This window comes from Lissotriton helveticus, chromosome 4_1, assembly GCF_964261635.1.
Source record: "Lissotriton helveticus chromosome 4_1, aLisHel1.1, whole genome shotgun sequence".
Classification (NCBI taxonomy): domain Eukaryota; kingdom Metazoa; phylum Chordata; class Amphibia; order Caudata; family Salamandridae; genus Lissotriton; species Lissotriton helveticus.
In genome coordinates this window covers 1,911,366,975-1,911,390,699 of record NC_136063.1, presented here as the reverse complement: position 1 = coordinate 1,911,390,699, position 23,725 = coordinate 1,911,366,975, and the positions used below count along the sequence as shown (strand labels likewise).

General features: G+C 44.9%; 1 protein-coding gene across 1 annotated transcript in view; it reads left to right on the top strand.

Moving 5' to 3' along the window:
* Positions 1 to 21,214, top strand: part of GPC3 (glypican 3) — a 1,537,945-nt gene extending 1,516,731 nt beyond the window's left edge. The window contains exon 6 of the mRNA XM_078685953.1: positions 20,659 to 21,214. Within this exon, the coding sequence (XP_078542079.1) occupies positions 20,659 to 20,843 (185 nt within the window). The 3' untranslated portion in view covers positions 20,844 to 21,214. The remainder of the gene's footprint in view (positions 1 to 20,658) is intronic.
* Positions 21,215 to 23,725: the final 2,511 nt, after the last annotated feature.

Here is a 23,725-nt window from a genome sequence, read left to right as displayed (position 1 = left end):
CGGAGTTCCCCGGTGACTGCAGGAAGACCCGGACGTCCAGCAAGCCATGGAAGGTGGTGCGGCTGCCAGAGGAGACCGAGAGAGGTGAAGAAGAGTCCCGTGAGTGAGACCTACCGAGGCACATTGTCGGTGCCTGGAGCCGGCAACGATCTGTCCCGGTGAGTGGGGACGGTATGTGAATCAGTGTTGGCACTCCCTGAGGCACTGTTAGTGCCAGTGCGGATTTCTCTTTGGGTGCAGTATGGTGCTGAGAGTGGCACCGGGAATGTCCCAGTAAAGGGGACCCTTCAGGCACAGTTGGTGCCAGTGTTCATTTTATCATAGCTGCACCGCGAGAGCGCAGGCAGCTGCAACGAAATGGTATTGTTTTTGGTGACAAGGAGATAGGGGTGAGTTGCACCCACCTACACCCAGTGCCCTACGCACATTGCATTTGCTGCCAGGGCAGCCAGAGGGCCGTCGAAGGTCCTATAATTGAGCCCGGACTTTTGAGACAAAGGGCATTTGAGACCCAGTGAAAAGTCAGATGGCCTGGGATCATTTTTATGGTGATGCCTAATGCGTTTGCATAATGTGGTTATGCTGAAGGTAATGTATGCACCTGGGGAGTGTTACTACATTGCACTCCTAAATGTGAATTATGCCTGATGTGTTTTATGCCTACTGTGATGCAGACATAGTGCGTTTATGTTGCTACTGATAATGCTGAGTTCATTATTTTAACTGTAAAAGGGCTGTGGAATCTCCACAGCCTGTCAAGCGGAGCACAGCATTTTAGGGGCGACCGAAGTCGGCTCCAAACTCGTTATAACAAAATTAGTCAACTTGACTCAATACACTCAAAGGTGTTTCAATTTATTTAAACCTTTAGTTCATCTTCATTAGTTAACAAAAATGATTTCATCTAACTGAATTGACATTTCATTTCTGAAGCAACATAAATGTATGAACTGTTCAACAATTCGCAAGAGGTCAAAAATGAATCAAATATACACTTCTTTCATGAGAAAATCGGTTCTTCAACTATTATGAAAGCAAATCCCAATGCATTTCGGGTTCTACAAAGCACAAACCCTTCTTCAGGGGATGTATCAATAATTCCAAAATTCCTGATAATGTTCAAGTGTTCTTTCCACAGGAACCTACAAATGCAATAAGTACCAAAATCTAAAAATGTTGCAGAAGTATGCAGAGCCAATATATACATTTCTACAATTGAAACAAATAGAATTTGCACTCTGAGAAAAAAGAAAGAAAATGGAAAGATTTAGCAAGTGTGGGGTGTATCCAACAAGTGAAAAAAAGAGTGAAAAACGAGTGGAAATAATATCATCTAAGGAGAATGTTACTAACCTAATGTGAATGATATCACTGTTAAAAAGCCAATTTTATGCTGCATGACGTGCCTTACAGAATGTGCACAACGAGGAGTTTGTGAAAATAACGGGTGGAAGAGGTAGGTGCTTACCGCCCACTGGAAATCCAGGTAGTGAAAAACCACTCTTGGATCCGTACGTTAAAGCAATCGTGTGAGAAAGAATCGCTGAAACAGAATTCCATGTGTGAAAAATAATTACCAACTGTTCAGGGTTTTACAAAATTTGTCTAGTATGCAACAAGTACATGTAAGCGCTTACCAATGCCTGCGCCCAATGCCGAGTTATTCAATGAAGAACCCTCGATGTTTTGAAAAAAACTTCTGGACCGATCTACGAAAAGTAGAATATGTAAAAACTATGTGATGATTTGTTTTACGATTATTAAAATGCGATATGTGCCATAATTAAATGTGAGTCTCTTACCTAAATGAAACTGTTCGAGAAATCCGCTCAGTTTTCCCACGTGTGTATTGGGCCCCCAGGGGCACTTGGCAAAGCCAATGTCCCCCTGGGGGATTTCGCGCGAGGGACGACCTCACGCGACCTGATTGGGTGGTGGGAGGGGTTTAAGGTCAAGTGAAGGGTGGGGAGGGAGGGCGACGTCACTCTGAGCGAGTGAGGTGAACTGTGGAGTCGCTTTTTGGAGGCGCCCGTTTACTTCTTGTCAGAGCTGTCAGTCGCTGTTGTGCTTGATTTTTCGATAGGATTTCAGTCAGTTGCTGAAACATGTCGTCGGAGGAGATTGCCCTTGAAGCAGTGCGAGCTTTGGTGGCGGTAGGGAGGAGCGACTTGTTGAGGCCCGGCGCTTTCGTTGACACAGCTGTGGTTAAGCGTCCACGTCGCTTGGCAGCGGAAGGCGTGTCTCGGGCGGTGGCGGCTTGTCAGCCGGCGCGCAGCGACCGTCAGGAGGAGGACAGCGTCGTGAGGACGTCAGCGGCGAGGGTCAGGAGAGCGCGCTCGACGAGCCGAGGAGGCCGGGGTAAGAAGCAGCCGCCCCCGCGCTCGTCGTCAGCCCCAAGTGAGTTCAGGGGGGGCCGCAGTGTCAGTGTGGCACCCCTTCGTCGTAGAGCTGGCAGGCGAGGAGGCAGCGCTGGTGTTAGTTTTGACACGCGCGTGTCTCAGGTCCAGCTGTTTGAAGGAGAGGCTGACAGGGAGTTTGAAGCGCAGAGAGCGTCGACGTCCCAGGAGCCTTGCGAGTCTGCGCCACGTTCTAGCATGAGGGCTACCTCAGGTCTACCTGTGAGGGCAGCAGGGCAGCAGGCGAGTGGAAAGAAAATTGAAATTGCGCCAGATTTAGAGGCTGCCAGGCGGAGTCCAATGTTAGTGGACTATTCCAGCGATAGCGAGGCTGAGGAGTATGAGCTTTCTGGAGTGGAGGAAGGCGAGGAGGTCGAGGGAGGCGCATCTGACGTCGATGAGCAACACCAGCTGGTTGAGTTCGAGGACTGCCAGAACATTCTTGTTCCCCGGCCTAGGGGCCCCCCGAGACAATTGGTGGAGGAGGAATTTAATGTTGATTTAACGCATGATTTTCAGTTTTTGCAGGAGGAACGGGGGTTGGGTGGGGTGCGATGGAAACAACCAGCAAGGCAGTTCAAGGGTGGGAGGTGGGGGGGCAAGGGTGACAAGGGGGAGGGCAGGCAGGTGCAAGAAGCCACTTCAATGTTTTCAAATGCCAGGCCCCCGCTTGTGTGTCCTGAGGTATGTCATAGCATGGGGTCTGCAATTTCACAAGGCCAATGGGTGTGGGTGGAACATACAGAGCTGCCTGGGTCAGGCAGGGCGGGTATTTCAGCTTCTCAGGCAGGTAAGTATGGTGTGGGTCCTCGCTCGAGTGGCGAGTACCTTTCTGGAGCTGCTGGTATGGTACCAGATGAGCAGTTCTGCTATCCACAGGCGGCGCCGCAGAGCGCGGTGTTTCGGGGGGGGGCGAGTTTGAGAGGCGGATCTGGTGCGGATTTCACATCAGCGACTGGGCGCTTTGCACGGAGGCCCGAGTCTGAGTTTCAAGGTGCTGTTACTAACTTGGCGTCTGGCAATAGGCCAGGTAGGAGTTTGGTAAGGTCGGAAGGTGAACAACACCTCGAAAATGAGTTTGGTGATTATGATAAAGAGAATGTTTATGGGACGAGAGGTGGTCTGTCTCAGGGTGGTAGAACTGGGGTGGGGAGGGGGGAAACGAGTTTAACTTCTACCAGTGTGTTACAGAGTTCTGGAGCGGATCTCTCACCGGCACACGGGATGCAAGGCGGACGTCATCGGCGTGACGGTCTGGAGGACTTTCGGCAACGGTCTGCGCAGTTACCAGCAGGTAAGACGGACTGGTGGGCTGCTTGGACACGGCCGTTGGAAGGTGTATCAGGTGGGGCGCCTGCAGAGGGTGGTCCAGTGAGGGTGGAGGTTGGGGACGGCTCGGGTTCACAGCAAAACAAACATGTAAAGGCAGTGTCAGGGGATGGGGGGAGGCCGGGATATGAAAGCCCGGGTTCATCGGTTACTAGTTCGGAACAGAGTGAATTGCCGAAAGTGAGTGGTACGAGATTGCCTTACATGGGAGTATCAATGCCGTTGGGCATACATTTGTCAACCAGAACTAGGCAGCGTATTTGGGATCATGAATATGTAGATGTGTTTCGGCTCCTTCATAGGGAATTGCAAGCAAAGGAAGGTTCTAAGGAGGAGGAGGCTGAATTGTCCCGTCGTCCCAAAGTTCCTAAAACAATAGAAAACTGGACAGCGGCCTTTTTGATTTATGCCAGCGTATACAGTGAACGGTACCCTGAGAGGGCGGTTTCGCTTTTCAAATATTTAGATGTCATACGAAAAGCACATTTGCAGGCAGGGGGTTACGCTTGGCTGAACTACGATGAGGAGTTTAGGGCGCGAATGGGTTTATTCCACGATAAGCCATGGGGGGAGGTTGATCAGGAGTTGTGGTTGCAGTGGATGACAGGTCATTCTTCTGCCAACACGATCCACACAGCCAGTGGTTTGCCGATTCCTTACCGGCCCTTTTCTCAGCGTCCCGCCACACAAGGGGCAATTGGCGTCGGACGTGGACAGTTGCCCACAACTGGAGCATGTTGGAGCTTCAACAGAGGTTCCTGCGTGCGCCAGTATTGTAAATTTAAACATGAATGCTCCCAGTGTGGGGGCAGACATGCTGTCTTCCAATGCTTCCCTAACCAACACCCGGGAGATCACGGTAGGGGCCAGAGGGGGGGGAGAGGATCTGTGCCGCCTCTTATGCCAAAAGGCGCCTACTCCAATTAGGTTACAGGCCATGTTGAGCGCATTGGAAAAATACCCGGATTTGGAAGGAGCGGCCAAGTTATTTTGGGGGTTTAGACTCGGCTTTAGGATTGGTTATCAAGGCCCCAGAGTTTCACGTTGGGCTGATAATTTGAAGTCAGCTAAGGAGTTGCCGTCGGTGGTGGAGGTGAAGTTAATGAAAGAAGTGGAATTAGGCAGAGTAGTTGGCCCTTTCAAATTTTGTCCCTTGCCAAACCTAATTGTGTCACCACTTGGTGTTATCCCGAAGAAGGCAAAGGGTGAGTTCCGCCTGATACATCATCTGTCTTGGCCGGAGGGGCTTTCAGTTAACGATTTCATTTCCACTTCCGATTCAGCAGTGGCATATGCGTCAGTGGATGACGCGTTGGCATTGGTGCGCAAGGCAGGGGTAGGAGCTGACCTCGCAAAATGTGACATACAGGCCGCTTTTCGCCTTTTGCCTATTCATCCAGCTGATTTTAGTTTGCTGGGTATGTACTTTGCAGGAGAATATTACGTGGACCGGGTGTTACCCATGGGCTGTGCTATCTCTTGCTCCTTGTTTGAAACATTTAGTACATTTTTGGAATGGTGTGTAGTCCAGCGCTCAGATCACGCAGCTGTATGCCATTACCTGGATGATTTTTTGTTTGTGGGCAAAGCGGAGACGGAGCAATGTACTAAAGTCTTGGCTTGTTTCCAGGACTTGGCTAAAGAGTTTGGTGTGCCTTTGGCGGAGGACAAAACGGAAGGCCCAACGCCTCGGTTGACCTTCCTGGGCATAGAAATAGACACAATGGAGATGGTGGCCCGTTTGCCCAGAACAAAAGTACAAGAGATCAGGTCTTTTTTGCATGAAATACTGGGAGCTAAAAAAGTGCAGCTGAGGCAAGTCCAGAAGCTTCTGGGCTATTTGAATTTTGCTTGTCGAGTTGTCAGGGCAGGCAGGACATTTTGCAGGCGGCTGGGCTTTGCGTTGGCTGGGGCATACTTGCCGCATCACCACATACGTGTGACAGCAAAAATCAAGGAGGATTTGAGCATTTGGCTACGATTTTTGGACGATTTCAATGGCGTGTCCATCAATTTTGTGTCTGAGGACACAGTCTGGCCAGTGCAGATATTCTCGGACGCGGCTGGGGCCTTAGGTTTCGGCGTGTTCTGGGACGGAAGGTGGTGTGCAGAGCAGTGGCCGGCACAGTGGTTGCAGCAAGGCCGCAGCATTGCCTTTTTAGAATTCTTTCCCTTGTTGGTGGCGCTGCAGATTTGGGGCGAAGAGTTCAGAGACCGCTGCGTGTTGTTTCACATCGACAACATGGCGGTGGTTTTTCTGGTGAACGGGCAGCGGGCAAAGGATTTAAAGGTGTTGCAATTGTTACGGGCCTTCATGTTGCGTGTTCTGCAGCTGAATATTGTGTTTAAAGCCCAACACATCCCTGGTGTCAACAATTCAATTGCCGACGCTTTGTCTCGTTGCCAGTGGCAGAGGTTTCGGGAGTTGGCGCCTGGAGCGGACCAATGCAGAACACCGATTCCGCCGAACATGTGGGACCTGGGGAATTGAGGATGGCAGAGTTTGCGGAGCAGTCCTTATCAGAAGCCACGCGTCGCAGCTATCAGCTAGCATGGTCTGGTTTTTTGATTTACACCGCACAGCACGGCAGGGATGGCTCGGCGGTGCGGGATGAAAAGTTTATGTGGTGTTTTGTTCTGAGTTTAATAGATAAGGTTTGTCGCCTTCCACCATTTCGGGCAAGTTAGCGGGCATTTCATTTTATAGTCAGCTAGAATTGGGGTGTGAGGTGCAGAAAGGTTTTCGTTTACAGAAAATGCTGAAGGGTTTTGGGAGGTCCTTTGGGCAGGCAAAGAAGTTGAGGGACCCCATTACGTTCAATTTGTTACATAAATTGTTGGGGGTGTTGCCCTCCTGTTGTTATGATGAGTGGGAATGGTTTCGGTTCAAGTTATGCATGATATGGTTGTTTTTCGGTGCATTTAGGATATCAGAATTATTGGGGTTACGTAATCAAGAAGGGATCCGGTCATCTGATATTGCTCTGTTGGGTAGTGGTGTGTTGCAAATCACATTGAGAAGGTCAAAGACAGACCAGGCAGGAAGAGGGATGTTGGTGCGACTGGGCAGGAGTGGGGTGGAGGGTTGCTGCCCTGTTGGGGAGTGGGAGGCATTTATGGCTTCAGGAGTGTTTCGAGAGGGTGGGATATTCTGCCATAAGAACAAAACACAGTTAACTTGTTTTCAGTTTCTAGCGGTTTTACGGAAGGCATTGACTTTCGTGGGTGAAAATTCGCACTGTTTTGGGACGCATTCGTTCCGAATAGGTGCGGCTACAGAAGCGGCAAGGTTGGGTTGGGGGGCAGAAGATTTGCAGCGAATTGGTAGATGGAAATCGAATTGTTGTTTTAAATATGTCCGGTTGTAAAAAAAAAAAAAAAAAAAAAAAAAAGAGTTACTCGTTGCGGAAGTCAGTTAGTTAATGTTATTTTTTCCATCACAGGTCGAGTGGCGGATTTTCCTCGGAAAAAGAGGACATGGATTGTCGGCCATTCTATAGTAAAGTGGGCTGCGAACTTTGCCGAACAGCAGCTGTGTGGGAGAGGGCTGGGACTATATGGCAACGATCATGAGGTGATTTGGAAGGGCTTAGGGGGAATGAAATGGGGGGAGTTGTTTTCAGTACTGAACAAAATGGCTGAAGTGTGGGGCATTCCAGATCTGTTGATCCTACATTTGGGGGAAAATGACTTGGTGGAGTGTTCAGGTCTTGCTTTAATCAAGCAGATGAAGCTGGATTTGGCTGTGATTAAGGATAGATGGCAAGGGGCCAGGCTTGTGTGGACAGAATTTCTGTACAGGAGCCAGTGGAGGGGTGCCAGGGTTCATGCCGCGGTTGAGAGGGCCCGCAAGAAAGTTAACAAAGCATTGAAGACATACTGTGTGGCAATGGGAATTACGGTCATTGCCCATGAGCATTTTAATGGTGAAATGATGCACTTGTTAAGGGAAGACGGGGTTCATCTATCACAAATGGGGCAGTCATACTACTTGATGGAGCTCAGAGATACTTTGGCCAACCTCTGGTGTGTCGATTTGTGGTGCTCCAAACCAAAGTAAGGAAGGGAAGAAGTTGGGGAAATAAGGTTTTTCCTTCTCCGTCATTAGGTATTGTCTTGAGCGGACTATGTTTCTGCATTAGGGGAGGGTTTTCTGAGGGTGGGGCAGGAAAACTCAAGGGTTTTCCTGGGTGGCGTGTGTGATGGGGATTGGATAATCTAGAGCGGATTCATCCTTTCTCTAAGGGGGAGGGCTTGGGAGGGTAGGTGGGGGAAGAGATGGAAAAAGAAGAAGGAAAACTCAAGGATGGTATCAAAACAAGTTATGTTATCGGAAAAGAAAGAATTGGGAAAAGGAAATGGTTATATGAAAGGTTTGGAGAAATAAATAAAGATAAAGTTTGTTGGAAAAGTTATGTTGCGGGTCTGTCTTTGGCTGTCCTGGTAATAAAGGTGACCTTTTATACTATATTCAGAGTTGTGTGAGAGTCCTTATTTGCGCGATGGGCCCCCAGGGGCACTTGGCAAAGCCAATGTCCCCCTGGGGGATTTCGCGCGAGGGACGACCTCACGCGACCTGATTGGGTGGTGGGAGGGGTTTAAGGTCAAGTGAAGGGTGGGGAGGGAGGGCGACGTCACTCTGAGCGAGTGAGGTGAACTGTGGAGTCGCTTTTTGACCCACCCACCCGCCCGGATTTCAACAAATCAAGGGTTGGTGTTTTTGTTGTGTCTGTGGTGTCTTTACGTTGTTAAATAAAAAAAAAAAAAAAAAAAAAAAGGCTGCAAAGAAAGTTTCGCAGTTTGATCATAAAGTCGTGCAGGCATGCCTACCTATTGAGTTAGGTCAAAGTGTCAGGATGTCACCTCAGGACAACTCAGGCAGACTCTTTTGTTGTCTCGTCGGCGTGTGTGATGGGGATTGGATAATCTAGAGCGGATTCATCCTTTCTCTAAGGGGGAGGGCTTGGGAGGGTAGGTGGGGGAAGAGATGGAAAAAGAAGAAGGAAAACTCAAGGATGGTATCAAAACAAGTTATGTTATCGGAAAAGAAAGAATTGGGAAAAGGAAATGGTTATATGAAAGGTTTGGAGAAATAAATAAAGATAAAGTTTGTTGGAAAAGTTATGTTGCGGGTCTGTCTTTGGCTGTCCTGGTAATAAAGGTGACCTTTTATACTATATTCAGAGTTGTGTGAGAGTCCTTATTTGCGCGAATTTTCTTCTGTGTTGGTTGGAAGCTATCCCAGCATGCCCTAATATTTAAAGGCATAGCATGCTGCGTGTGTTGTTAACTTCCGTTTTTCATGTCAAATGACAACCAGACTAAAACGGAAAAATACGAAGATATGTTCCACTCATATGTTGATTGAGTCGGTAGTACTGAGAAAATAACATCAAAATGAAAAAATAAGGAATGAAAAATGTTGTTGGTGTGAAACAAAACGAACCTATAAGTGGCAGTGTTTTTTTATTAGTGTAACTTTATTGTCCATGATGATATTGCAATGTGCGATGTCAACAAAAATGATTTAGGGTGTTACTACGTTTGAAAGTGGCCGCATATAGCTGTTCCATGTAATGCAAATAGTGGTAATCCATATACCTAACTTCATAAATGGCAAGAACTTAAAATATAGAGTGTAACTCATGTTGTATATAGATGTCTCACCACGAAAATAAATATCCTAACGTGTGTGGGGTTATAAACGAAAAGAAGTATCAAGAAAGGAGTGCAAATTCTTTACATCATAGTAGTGATATAACAATATTATGTGTCACAATAGTTCCTTTTTATAAAAACCAAATCATTTCATAATGATTATTGAGTCCTGACGGTGTCACTGTTCCTAAAGCTTTAATCCAATATGTTTCTCTGCGAGCTAACGTTGTGTTGATGTCAGTATCTGCCATTGGTTTGATGTGTTCTAGTACAGTGAAGCGCAATTGTGGTATAGTATGCGATGCCTGTACCCAATGTGCAGCTAATGGTGAAGTCGTGTTGCGATTGCAAAATCTGCTCTTATGTTCCACTATTCTAGTTTTGATTTGGCGGCTTGTTCTTCCGATATACACTAAGCCACATGGGCATTTAATGGCGTATATCACTTGTTCAGTGTTACAATCCGAAGTGTGCTGTAGTTTCAATTGTTTGCCTGTATGTGGATGTGCAAACACGTTGCCCAAGATAACATTGCTGCATTGTCCACAATTGTGGCATTTCCGCATTCCCTTGTATATACCTGAAATTCTTTGTTTCGGTTTTAACAATTCCCGTAGATTCCTGGATCTTGTATGAGCAAATAGAGGTGGACCATTAAATATGTTTGTAAAGTCTTGTTCTTGATCTATGATGTCCCACCTATTTCTAATGATCCTTTTGATGTGAGAAGCTTGAATGGAGTGTTTTAGAACAAACACTTCACGTTTCTGCACTGTTTGAGAACGAGGTTTTAATAATTGATCTCTGGGATTGGTGTCAATACGTGCAATAGCTGTCTCTACTATCTCTAAAGGATAGCCTCTGGCTTTAAATCTCATAGATTGTTCTTGAATCAAATTGTCACATTGTTGAGGATCCGAGGTGATTCTTTTGATCCTCATAAATTGAGAAAATGGTAGATGTTGTTTCAGTGTCATGGGATGCGCACTGTGGAAATGTAAAGCGCTGTTTACGTCTGTAGGCTTTCTGTAGACTGATGTTCTTAGGCCATTGGGTGATTTGTTAATCTCTATATCCAGAAAATGGATGGTCTCTCTTTGTATTTCATAGGTGAATTGTATCCTGGGATTTTGAAGATTCAGATTCGCAATGCATTCTTCCAATTCTAATTCCGACCCTCTCCAAATTAGTAGAATGTCATCAATATACCGCAGAAAAATGGCTGTGTTTGTCTGCCAGCGTGGATTGGTCAAAATGTGTGTATGTTCGAAAAAAAACATGAATATATTTGCATAGGAGGGGGCCCCTGGAAAGCCCATATGTTATGTTATGTTATTAAATTATTTATTAAGCGCACTAACACTGATTAGTTTCTTGGCGCTAGGTTTGATAGTAACACAACAGAGGTAGGGAAAGTAGGTTTTAAAAAGCTTGTCTGAAAAGCCATGTCTTCAGTGCTTTCCGAAAAGGTAGAAGGTCTTGACAGAGCCGAATTTCCATTGGCAAGGTATTCCATAAGCTGGGGGCAAGTGTAGCAAACCTACATCCACCAGAACGTTTGAGCTTGAACGGGGGGATCTGAAGAAGGCCTAAGTGGAGTGAGCGAAGGTTGCGGGGGGGAACATATCTGGTAATTATTTGATTAATAAATTTGGGGCTTTTGCCATGCAGTGATTTAAAAATCATACAACCTGCCTTAAAGGCACAGCGTTGTGTGATCGGAAGCCAGTGCAGTTTAGTAAGAAGGGGGGTCGCTGCTTGCCACCTTGGTGGCTTCAATATCATCCTAGCAGCATAGTTCTGTACCATCTGGAGACGCTTGAGTAAAAAGACTGGGAGACCCAAATAGATGGAGTTCGCGTAATCCAGGTGGGACAGAACAGTGGCGATCACAACCTGGGTAGTGGCCTCTAGCGTTAGTAATCGCCGAACCTTCCTGATTTTTTTTAGTTGAAAGAAACACTTAGAAACCACCTGGCCCACTTGTGCCTTTAACGAAAGGTCGCTATCCACAATGACTCCCAACGTTTTAGCCGATGGTGATGGTTGTGGAGCTTGACCCAGGTCTAAGGGCCAATAGTGAGGGCCCCAGTGTTTAGCGCTGTCCCCAGTCAATACCAGTTCTGTTTTTCCCGGGTTCAATTTCAATTGATTTTGATCCATCCAGGATTTAATAAACCTCATGGTTGACTGGAAGTGACTGACGGATTCTTCAGAGTTATCAATGGTGAAAAGTAATTGCAGATCATCTGCGTAGTTAAAAACTCTCACCTGTTTGTCCCTCAAAGTTTGTATCAGGGGTAGTATATATATATTGAAGAGGTGAGGTGACAAGGAAGAACCCTGTGGCACTCCGCATGGGGTGAGCTGTTTAACACCAGTTAGGTCCCCCAGGCGCACCGCTTGTGAGCGGTCCTCCAAGAAGGATCTCAACCAGCAGGCCGCTGTGCCCTGTATGCCGACCTGTCCGACACGGTCGACCAAGATGTTGTGGTCGACCGTGTCGAACGCGGCCGACAGATCCAGGAGCACCAGTGCCTGGGGAGAGCGTCTGTCTGCGCAATCTCGGAGAGTGTCCAACACCGCAGTGACCACTGCCTCCGTGGAATGCGCAGGCCGAAATCCAGTCTGATGGGGATCAAAGCAGGAGGACTCCTCCAGAAAGTTGGAGAGGATTTTCGCCACGTGTGCCTCTAAAATCTTTGCCAGGTAAGGCAACAACGAGATAGGCCTGTAGTTTGCCTTACATGCCGGGTCGGCCCCAGGTTTTTTCAATAAAGGTATGACCGTTGCTTCTTTGAAGGCAGACGGGACTATGCCCGACAAGAGAGAGTCATTAAGGAGGGCCAGAACAGGGGTAGGGTAGGTGGAAAAGCATTCTTTCAGAATGCGGGGGGGACAGATATCCAATGGGGAGCCAGATTTAACTCTCATCAATAGCTCCGAAAGCTGGTCATGAGTTATGGATGAAAAGTTGGTAAGAGTGGCAGAACCGGTCTTGATTGCCATGCCGGTCATGATTAAAGTTTTTGATTGGGGAATGCTAGCTTTTATATCCGTGATTTTGTCACTGAAGTAAGTGTTGAGTGAATCACACAAACACTGGGTGGGAGTTGCTTTAGGACGAACGTTCTCCAAGTTAGTCAGTTCATTAAAAACCGAAAAGATGTCTTTGGATTTGTTTGTTGATTCTAGGATACGACAAGAAAAGTACTCTGTCTTTGCTGCAGAGATAGCTTTCATGTATTCCTTCCTCGCCCTAGTGTATTTAATTTTCCCCTCGGTGTCATAATCACGGCGCCACAGGCGTTCAAGATGCCGAAGGGCCAATTTCCTGCTTTTTAGGTCGGCTGAGAACCATCTGTTAGCGTCCGTACGACGTGCTAATCTAATTGTTTTATAAGGAGCGTGAAGGTTACTGGCCTCTTGTAGCCAGTTGGTTAGCGTGGCAACTGACCGATTTATGTCGTTATCCAAGGAAGGGACGTCATTGCCTAGTGACTGTAAGAAGGCATCCTTATCCATAGCATTCCAGTTTCTGGCTAATTTGCCAGTGATTGGCACCGTAGTTCTGATATACTCAACACAGATCTTAAATCTGAGAATGAGATGATCTGACCATAGGCAAGGCAAGGTTAAAGGAGAGGACACACACGTAGTGTTAGACCACACTTGGTCTAAAATGTGTCCTTTAGCGTGGGTGGGGGAAAGCACCAATTGCTTAAAATTGAGGTTAGATAGAAGGTCAGTCAGTTCTGCCGATTGAGAGCCCTCTGCTGGGTCTTTATACCAGTAGTTAAAATCGCCAACTAATATGACCCTGGTATGATCCAAAGCCAGATTAGCGGCTTGCTCGCTCAGAGACATAGGAAACAATGGCATTGAGGTAGGTGGTCTATGTAAGAGAACACATGCTATAGACATGTGAGGAGTAGCAATCTTTAATACCAGATTGTCTGTATTGAATAACGTCAAGCAGGTGAGAGTGGTGACATCCAAGCTGGAATGAATAATTGCCGCAACTCCACCTCCTCCTTTCCCGGTGGCGCGGTCAGCCTGAATAATATAGTAGTCAGGAGGCAGTGCTGCTATAATATCGGGTGCTGAAGCAGGGGTTAGCCAGGTTTCTGCCAAAAGGAGGATATCTGGCTTTTCCGTGTCTAACAGAAGGAAGATGTCCATCTGATGCTTGACAAGGGAGCGAGTGTTGAGATACAAAATAGCGAGTTCATTGATGGGTAGATTGGGCGGGGCCAGACATGCTGCGCGAGTGGAGAGGAGACAGCCTTGGCTCAGGATACCATGCTTGCAAAGCTGATGGAGTGTATCCTTTGGTAAAAGGAGAAGGTCACTGTTTGTATTATATTCCATGAGATCGGCCCTGGAGTAGTGAATAGTTTGGGTATTATGAGGTGCCCCTAGTCCCGGTCAGTCACGGACGGGCGCAGACGGGCTTCCCTTAGGCGCGCCTTCGGCACGCAAACGTCGCGCCCGCTGCGCTCGTCCGCTGCGCTTCCGAGGGAAACACATGCTTTATGGAAGTGTGGGCGGAAAGGCTGGGGGCGTGGCCTCCGAAGGGGGCGTGGCCTGCGGGCAAAGCGAGGCGCGAGTGAAGCGTTCTGCGCCAAGTGAGAGCGGCGCTTTCCGCTTTGTCAGAGGCGTCAGAAGGTGAGTGCAGAGTTAAAAACACAGAAATAACAAAAGTTTTTAAAAGGGACTAACTCCCGGCTTTCCGCCTCAGGAGTATTACTATAAATGGCGGCGCTCGTACATCAGCGTCCCAATATAGTAAAGGCTGGGGCGTGGCCTCCGAAGGGGGCGTGGCCTGCGGGCAAAGCGAGGTGCGAGTGAAGCGTTCTGCGCCAAGTGAGAGCGGCGCTTTCCGCTTTGTCAGAGGCGTCAGAAGGTGAGTGCAGAGTTAAAAACACAGAAATAACAACAGTTTTTAAAAGGGACTAACTCCCGGCTTTCCGCCTCAGGAGTATTACTATAAATGGCGGCGCTCGTACATCAATGTCCCAATATAGTAAAGGCTGGGGGCGTGGCCTCCGAAGGGGGCATGGCCTGCGGGCAAAGCAAGGCGCGAGTGAAGCGTTCTGCGCCAAGTGAGAGCGGCGCTTTCCGCTTTGTCAGAGGCGTCAGAAGGTGAGTGCAGAGTTAAAAACACAGAAATAACAACAGTTTTTAAAAGGGACTAACTCCCGGCTTTCCGCCTCAGGAGTATTACTATAAATGGCGGCGCTCATACATCAGCGTCCCAATATAGTAAAGGCTGGGGGCGTGGCCTCCGAAGGGGGCGTGGCCTGCGGGCAAAGCGAGGCGCGAGTGAAGCGTTCTGCGCCAAGTGAGAGCGGCGCTTTCCGCTTTGTCAGAGGCGTCAGAAGGTGAGTGCAGAGTTAAAAACACAGAAATAACAACAGTTTTTAAAAGGGACTAACTCCCGGCTTTCCGCCTCAGGAGTATTACTATAAATGGCGGCGCTCGTACATCAGCGTCCCAATATAGTAAAGGCTGGGGGCGTGGCCTCCGAAGGGGGCGTGGCCTGCGGGCAAAGCGAGGCGCGAGTGAAGCGTTCTGCGCCAAGTGAGAGCGGCGCTTTCCGCTTTGTCAGAGGCGTCAGAAGGTGAGTGCAGAGTTAAAAACACAGAAATAACAACAGTTTTTAAAAGGGACTAACTCCCGGCTTTCCGCCTCAGGAGTATTACTATAAATGGCGGCGCTCGTACATCAGCGTCCCAATATAGTAAAGGCTGGGGGCGTGGCCTCCAAAGGGGGCGTGGCCTGCGGGCAAAGCGAGGCGCGAGTGAAGCGTTCTGCGCCAAGTGAGAGCGGCGCTTTCCGCTTTGTCAGAGGCGTCAGAAGGTGAGTGCAGAGTTAAAAACACAGAAATAACAACAGTTTTTAAAAGGGACTAACTCCCGGCTTCCTGCCTCAGGAGTATTACTATAAATGGCGGCGCTCGTACATCAGCGTCCCAATATAGTAAAGGCTGGGGGCGTGGCCTCCGAAGGGGGCGTGGCCTGCGGGCAAAGCGAGGCGCGAGTGAAGCGTTCTGCGCCAAGTGAGAGCGGCGCTTTCCGCTTTGTCAGAGGCGTCAGAAGGTGAGTGCAGAGTTAAAAACACAGAAATAACAACAGTTTTTAAAAGGGACTAACTCCCGGCTTTCCGCCTCAGGAGTATTACTATAAAAAAAAAAAAAAAGCCCATAGAAGTTCCTGTGCGCTGTAAATAAAAATTATCCTTCCAACTGAAATAACTGTGATATAAAGAAAAATGTAATAGTTCAAGTAGAAAGGTAGATTGGTCTGTGCTCAGAGTTGAATTAAGGAGTCCCCATTCGACAGCCTCAATGCCCTCATTGTGGGCTATTGATGTATAAAGAGCAGTTACATAAATTGTGCACAATAGTATGTCTTCTAGAAATACTGCTTTGATCTTTTCCAGTTTCAATAAGCAGTCCGTGGTATCTTTAACATACGTTGTCCAAGATTGGACCAACGGCTGTAGAAAATGATCTAAATAGTATCCCACTGCCTGGTGAATCGAATCACAACCGGCCACAATGGGCCTAAAAGGCGGTCGTGTTCTGTCTTTATGCATTTTTGGGATCATATAGATCTTGGGAATCTTAGGTGTTTGATTAAAAATTTAGCAGTTTTATCATCTATGATGCCTGGCTCAACAGCCTTCGAGACTATATTTGTTAAAGCAACAATCAGCTCATTCGTGGGATCCTGTTCTAAAAGGATATATGTGTCAGAATCAGACACATGTGCATCCACATTTTGTTCATAAAAGTCTCTGTCTAGGACTACCAGAGCCCCACCTTTATCTGCCGGTTGAAAAATGATTGAATCATCCTGTTGTAATGAATTTAAAATCTGTATTTCCTTTCGTGTCATGTTTGAATGAGATGTCTTGTTGTAGGTTATATTCTCAAGGTCTTTTTTAACTAGATGTTCAAAAGTATCCAGTGCTTTATGGGATGTAGGTGACATGAATCGACTTTTAGGACGAAATTTTTGGGGTTCTTCACTGGTATCTTCATTGGTGGGTAAAGTGGAAAAGAACCACTTTAAGCGTAACTTGCGCATAAATTTGAATAAAAAATTTCAGTCTCCAAAGCGTTGGATGAGTACGTGGGTACAAATGAAGTGCCTTTATTTAACACTTTTAATTCATCTTAAGTTAACTGCCTTTTAGAGATGTTCATCACCAACGAGTCTATTTTTTTGTGCCCCTGGTTGATCTGCCTTCCGTTTTTTTTGCTGTTGTTTTTCCCCTTCTTGTGCGGCTTCTGAAACGTTTGTGACCTTGTCTGGTGGGCCCTTCGATGTTGGGCCTTCCACTAAAAAAGACTGAGGTAAAGATGTTGAAGATGTGCTGTCTGAAGATGCACCTGTTTGTGTTTGGGATGCGGAAGGTTTGGGACGTTGTAATGTCAAATCTTGATCCGTCACAAGGCTCTCCTCTGATGAATTAGGATTGGTGTTGGGTTTTTTGAAAAAACGTTTTTGGGCATAATTCTCTGCCCATGAGTACACCTCATCTAACTTATAGTCGATGGTGTCCCTTCGAAATTTCCGAATCTTCCTCTCATGAACTTCCTTAGCATGTTTATCCAAATTGAGATTAATATCTTCTAGAACTTTTTGCCAATCTTCACTTTCCATTTTTTGAGAGATGTCATCCTTTAGTTTATTGATATCCAAAGTAAGTTCAGAGAGTATAGTTGATATTTCATTATTTTACCAGTAGTTACTGGTTGTGTATTATATGTGCGACTTGTGCTTTCTAAAGGTTCTGACAGTGGCCCGATTTGCCCTGTCATGTATATAATCCCCTGTAATTTATTACCAAGTATCAGTAGGCACAGTGTATGTGTGTGGTTATAATCGAATGTGTTTTGGTTAATACAAAGGCAATTTTGTTTATAGAACCTTGTGTGGAGTTTCATTTGTGGTGTGCCTAGTGTGTTGCTGCTTGGTGTTTGTGTTGCGCAAACGCTTTACACTTTGCCTCTGGGATAAGCCTGACTGCTTGTGCCAAGCTACCAAGGGGGTGAGCAGGGGTTATCTTCAGCGTGTAACTCCCTTGCCCTGACTTGAGTGGTGGTTTCTGCCTGCTTAGGCGCTTGCCCTAACCAAGCAGAAATCCCATTTCTAACAGTCGTCATTTGTTTAATTGCCTCATTGTTCTAGTAAGAGCAACTCCTAGAGTTCTTGCAAGTAGAGGGATTGCTTTCTGTAAATGTATTTCCAATTTGTACAGACATGTACAGCAAGAACAGTAAAACACATTATGTGCCCTATTAAAAACCAGAGGTGAGCGCCTGCCTCCATTGTCCCATCTGCAATCGTTGAGCGGGAACCTTGGCCACACTGCTAAATCTGATTAGCACATCTTTCAGGGATTAAGTGGGGTTATTGATTCTATCACAGCATGTGGAGACACACATTGTGTGTTGATGCTACCACTAGAAGTATAAACGTGTTCAGCATGAACAGCAAAACACATCAGGTGCCATATTAACTGCTAGAGGTGAGTGCCTGTCTCTGACCGACCCTTTTGCAGTCGTGGAGTGGGAACCTTGGCTACGTAAATTGTGTATCGTTCAGCATTTCTCCCAAAGGAAAACGACTTCCCGGGAAATAGTAATTTACGAGGCAATTTTAACCACCTCCTCAGTCAGGCAAATACATTTATTCAGAAAAAACAATTTTCTATCAAACATATTCAATTCAATATATCAAAGTCATCAGCTAAGCCATGCAATTCAACAAGACCTGAGTAGAATGCCATCACACACCCTTGTGCACTCACACACACTGTACACCCACATAATTCTAATGCTGCCCTGAACATACATCAATCACCATGCTAGAGGCACTTTCAGGTCTTGAACCCAAGATTGCAAGATTGTTCTTACGTGAGGAATAATTTTGTTGTCTATGCCCCAGGCTTGTGAGATCGATGAAACGTTAAATGTCCCATTCTGCCAATTGCAGTTCACAGTCACATCACATGACTGAGCACCTACCTGAAAGGAACACGAAAGAAAGACAAAAGAAAGAGGCAGGTCGAATTGCCTAATTTTAGGAAGCCAAGTCAGATAATGTGAACCGTCTGTAATCCAATTGATTTGTAACAATGTCTAAGGAAACTGTGCTAAACCTTTCCTTGAATGTATGACGTTACAACGAATTCCGTTGCAACGCATGCCTTTACCACGCATGCGTTACAACGGAATTCGTTTTCCACGCATAACCTTTACCTCAGATGCTTGCGTGGTGACGTCATACGTCGTTAAGAGAAAGCGGAAGTTTATTTTCCGATTTCTCTTAAACAACGCTGATTAAATACACAACCCGACGTGACTACAGGTGAGATTGGTACTGCATGCGTGGTTAAGGATTTCGTGGAAACGGCTTCGTTGTAGAGGCCGTTTCCCCCTTTCCTTGTGAGTGAACCTCCCAGCAACGATGTGTATGGTTGGGCTTACCTGACAAACCATGAATATATTATAATGTTCAAGAGTGCCCCGTCAGAAATTACTGTAAAACACATTACTTTTGGACTATTTGTTTTAAAGTTTCCTCATAAAATACGTCATTCTGCACCAAATATGTCCTAGTAGAGAATTTCTCAAACTTTCCTGAGGAAAATGCGAGCTCTCTTCATTGTCTTGGGGTAATTTATGATACTGTGGATGGTTAATTACTCCCTAATAGTTTTAAGGTTCAGCAGCTACCACTGTGTTTATTTTAATACGTATCCCTTACTTAAGTCCTTAGCCTAACCCTTGTCCTAGCCTAAATTTTATTCTCCACCCTAACTCTAATCCTAATCAGTGTTTTATCCAAGTCTAAAGCAAACTCTAAACCTGCCCATGAGCCGAACCCTTTGCCTAAACCTAAAACAAATCCCAGCTCTAGCCCAAAGCCTAAACCTAAATGCATACCCACAAGAAAACTAAGCTGAACGCCAAGTCTAACCCATCTCTTAGCCTGACCCTACTTTTACCCCTATACCTTACCATAATACCTTAACAAGTTCCCAGACAGTTGTGTTGATGTGATGCCTGTGTTATGGTATGTGGTTGTAGCAGACGGTTGTGGGAGTGTTCTGAATGCACACATCTGTGTAGTGACTTATGGAGACCTTTCTATATATTAATTGTTTTACTATTTAGAGTGTGATCCTCAATGATTCTACTTTTGCAGGTTTTGATTTCTATAATTTCCAACTCAAAGTGGGCAATGGGAACCACAAGAAAGGAGAAATCTTGATAGTTCCTAATGCTCATAATTTTGACTGCACTGCTGCTCCTTCTTTCCTTCGGAGTTGTTCATCTTACATAGCCAGCCATGAATACATTTCTGTTTTTTATCTATTCAAATATTACTTCTAAAGAAAAACTGTTGAACTATTTGCATAAACCAACTTTAAATGTATAATGTACAGTAGTTCATTTACTGTATGTTTTCCATTCCTTGGCTATTGTTGAATAAATGTTCAGGGCTGTAATTCATAAAGGGCACCTGTTGAACAAAGCTGCATAAACATATCCCGTGCCCTACTCTATGTGTGTCCACTACTGGAGCTATAATTGAAAATATTTGGCCTGGTGCAAAAAATAGGGAAACCTGTTTGTACAATTGTTGGTACTTCTCTATACAGAATATCGCAAATAGATTTGAGTCAGTCCATTGTATCGGAAGATTTAGGTCCAAGTCAAACCCTGAAGAAGACAGTGAAACCACGTGTAACCACAGTCTGACAATTAAACAATTTAAAATGAGTAATGAGAATTTAGTTTGTGGCATGGTTGTCCTGGCACGTTGTAAATACTGTGTGCTTCAATTTATGTTAAATAAGTATCAGAAATTGTGTACATTGATTTTCCCTGTTCTTTTCTGCCCTTGTGCAACATTTCTGTAATACTTGTCATGGTGTAACCGAGTAGTAAGGTTGTGTCTTTATTTGAGTGGGTCTATTCCATATACAAATGAACTATACTCTTGTCTGTCATCAAAAGAAGGCCAGGGCAGAAGAGTGCATACAGACAACAGAGGCGGGAAATGCTTTGTCTATATTGCGGCCTGAGGTGAGAGTTGCGGCAGCGCACAGGCCCATTTGACTTGCAACTGGTGTATACCTAAAACTGACCCAATTGTTTAATCTTGTGAGATTAATTTATCTTTGATATGTATAATAATAGAAGACTGTGACGATTCCAATTCACAAATAACTGTCTTTCCTCTTTGTTTTTCAGAGTTAACCTTTGACCTGGATGTGGATGACATCTCTTTTAATAAGCATCTGCTTAATACACACATGAAAGATGGTGTTCCAATAAAGAACCTAGCCTCAGGAACTCATCCAGAAAGTGCTGCAGCTGTCAATCTCATTGGGTGTTTAAGTCTTTCTTTGCAGGTTTTTCATATTTTCTATCACTGACTGATATAAGACTTGCAGGACATTGAGAATGTGACATTTTAATTTATATGAAACTATAACAAGTAAAAGTTATTTAAAAATTATACTGTATGATACCGATGTTTTTTTAAGTTCAGCTGATTTCTTGGGGGAAAAGGAGCAAACAGAGAATATGGGCGTTATTATAAATTGTGTTTTTTAAGGGTTTATGAATACTTTAAATGATAAAATTAAATTATTTTCATATCAGCATAAGTTGTTCATTGGTATAAGCAGGAATATATTCAGCATTGCATGCATGAAATGGTACAATTTCACTTGTACATAAAAGGAATAAAATGTCATTGGCATTCTACATTAGTTTGTATTATGTGACTGATTTTTATGCAATTAATTTCCCATTAAACAATGTTTCTTTACCAATGTATGGTTGTACAGCTTACTTGTATTCCTATCTCGAGTTGCCCAGCACAGCCAACTGTCTCGGTTCTAATTGGTTTATGTTAAAACATTTGTTCTCCCTTTCTCTATGGAATGTCGCATTTGCCAATCCAGTCTTTTGCCTCTCTTTTTATCCAATACCAATTGCCACTCCAATTATGTGCACGAGTTCGTTTCTATCATATCTATCATTCTCCCTACCATGTGTTATGCAGAATGCAACCAGTGCACACAAGATAAAACACATTTGGAAGTCCGCTGAAACATCAGTGTACCAGGGAATGTATGGCAACAGACGTAGTTTTCAAGACATGCCTAAGGGAAACTTATGTGAATTGCCATATGCAATAAAACAACGCAGAGTAAATTTATCAAATGACAACAAGGATTTACTAGTAAAAGATCACCTTTTTGTGATTACCGTGCGCTCTTATATTAAGGCTTTAGGGTGTGTAAGTATTACTCTCACAAAATGGCTATGTGAATCTCGCTCTTGGAGTTATTTTTCAGGACCATGACATTGTTTGTAGGACAACTACGCAAAATATAAGAGAAACGGTCTGCAAACATTTGAACAACAAGATTTTTGCACTGGGGAGGACATGAAAGTGACTATTACTGTTGGCCCAATGGGAGATATGAAGCTTTTCCGTTATATTTTATGCCTTTGGTGTCTCATCTGATACAAACACAGTGAAATTGTGTAATTTACTTGAAAAATATGTTGGTTGGGGTGTAAGCATAAATGTATCACAGAATTAATGGTTTACCAATTTTTCTGGCATTAAGCCCTTTGGCCCAGCATCACATGAGTTGTGTAATCTTCGATTTAGGATACATACTTTCTTAGTATTAAATGATATTGCTAAATTAATTTTTTGTGCTTTATGAGCAGATATCAATAACACGTACTAAAAACAAGTAAGCTCATGATAGTCTCGTGGACTTTGCGTAATTTCTAAAAAACAAAAGAAAAGCATACATTTAATTAGCCAAAAAAGGATGCTGGAAATGTGGTCATTGACTGTCAATGTTTGAATATGTGGCAAATAAAAAATATGTGACTTGATTTAACTAAAAAAATCTAATTACCATATTGTTCTGTAATATCTTATAGCTTAAATTTCCGAGCAGACGCGAAAGATTGCCACTTATTGTTGATACTTTATTTAACGTGCCAGAGCAGGATAACATATCAACCACAAACACTACAGAAGAGATCAGTCTTTTTCAGTATATAAGACATACGAACGGTTGGTCGTTTATAGAGACCAAAGTTGATGAACTTTATAGATCATAAACGCGCCATTGTGTGTCGGAGTGGCGTGGATAAATACACGGAACACATCCAAAATAAAGTGGAGGCAGTCACATCAGGGGTTAGGTGACATGTACATGCTGGCCAGTTACCACTTTATTTAGCTGTATAATTTATAAGAAGGTTATTGAGTAAAAAGCACTCTTACAGCACTGTGTTGCCCTTAGGTAAGATGCTGGTGACACTACACAATGATGATTTGAATTACCGGTATTTCCCTGCAAGTCAGAATGATGGCTTATGTGTCATATTTAATTCCCAATCCGTGCATATATAGAGTCCCATTTACCAAGCCTTTTCCATGCTGTGAATAATGCATGAGAAAATCAACAACATTTCATTCAGAATAATACAGTCCTACTGCACCGAGACAGGGTAGGAGTATTTTTGAGTACAGAGATATCACTTACAAGTGCAGACAATCGGCAGGAAATGCACATTGTTTCCGAGGTTAGAAATAACACATAGGCCTCTATTACAACTTCCTCATAAAGTTTGATTCAGTCAGTCCCAGGAGTTATCAGCCGAACTGTGGTCATGAGTTGTACAGGAAATCCTGCAGCTTTGAATTTTCTGATTTAGTTTCTACATGGAAAAGAGAAGTGGAAGGAGAAAAAGCAAACCACAATTAGTGCCCAACCACCGGTAACTGCAGCTGTTCCATATTCCACCCACTAAAACTCTGATTAGTGGGCTAAATACTGTGCCCTGGGGTATCAATAGTCTGAGTGTGGTATTACCAATGCACATTTCCCACATGTGGTGTAATAAGGGTTCTAGGGCCAGAAGTAGGAGCCCTAATACCGGTCGGAAACGGCCGATTTCGGCCGTTTCCGACCGCTATTAGGGTTCTCAGATGTAGGGGGCTTAAAATTACAGAATCAGTATATTTACCGAGTCGGTAAAATTACCGATTCGGTAAATTACCGAATCGGTAAATATACAGATTCTGTAATTACAAATGTAGGTGGCACACTTTACAGTGCCACAGGCCCTTAAGAGTCGGTATTTTACCACACAATCCTATTGTGTGGTAAAATACGGAATACAGGATTGCATGCACATCTGTGCATGCACACCTGTGCAATGTGACACACAGACATGCCCTTAGGGCATGTATGTGTGCCACATGGCACAAAAGCCT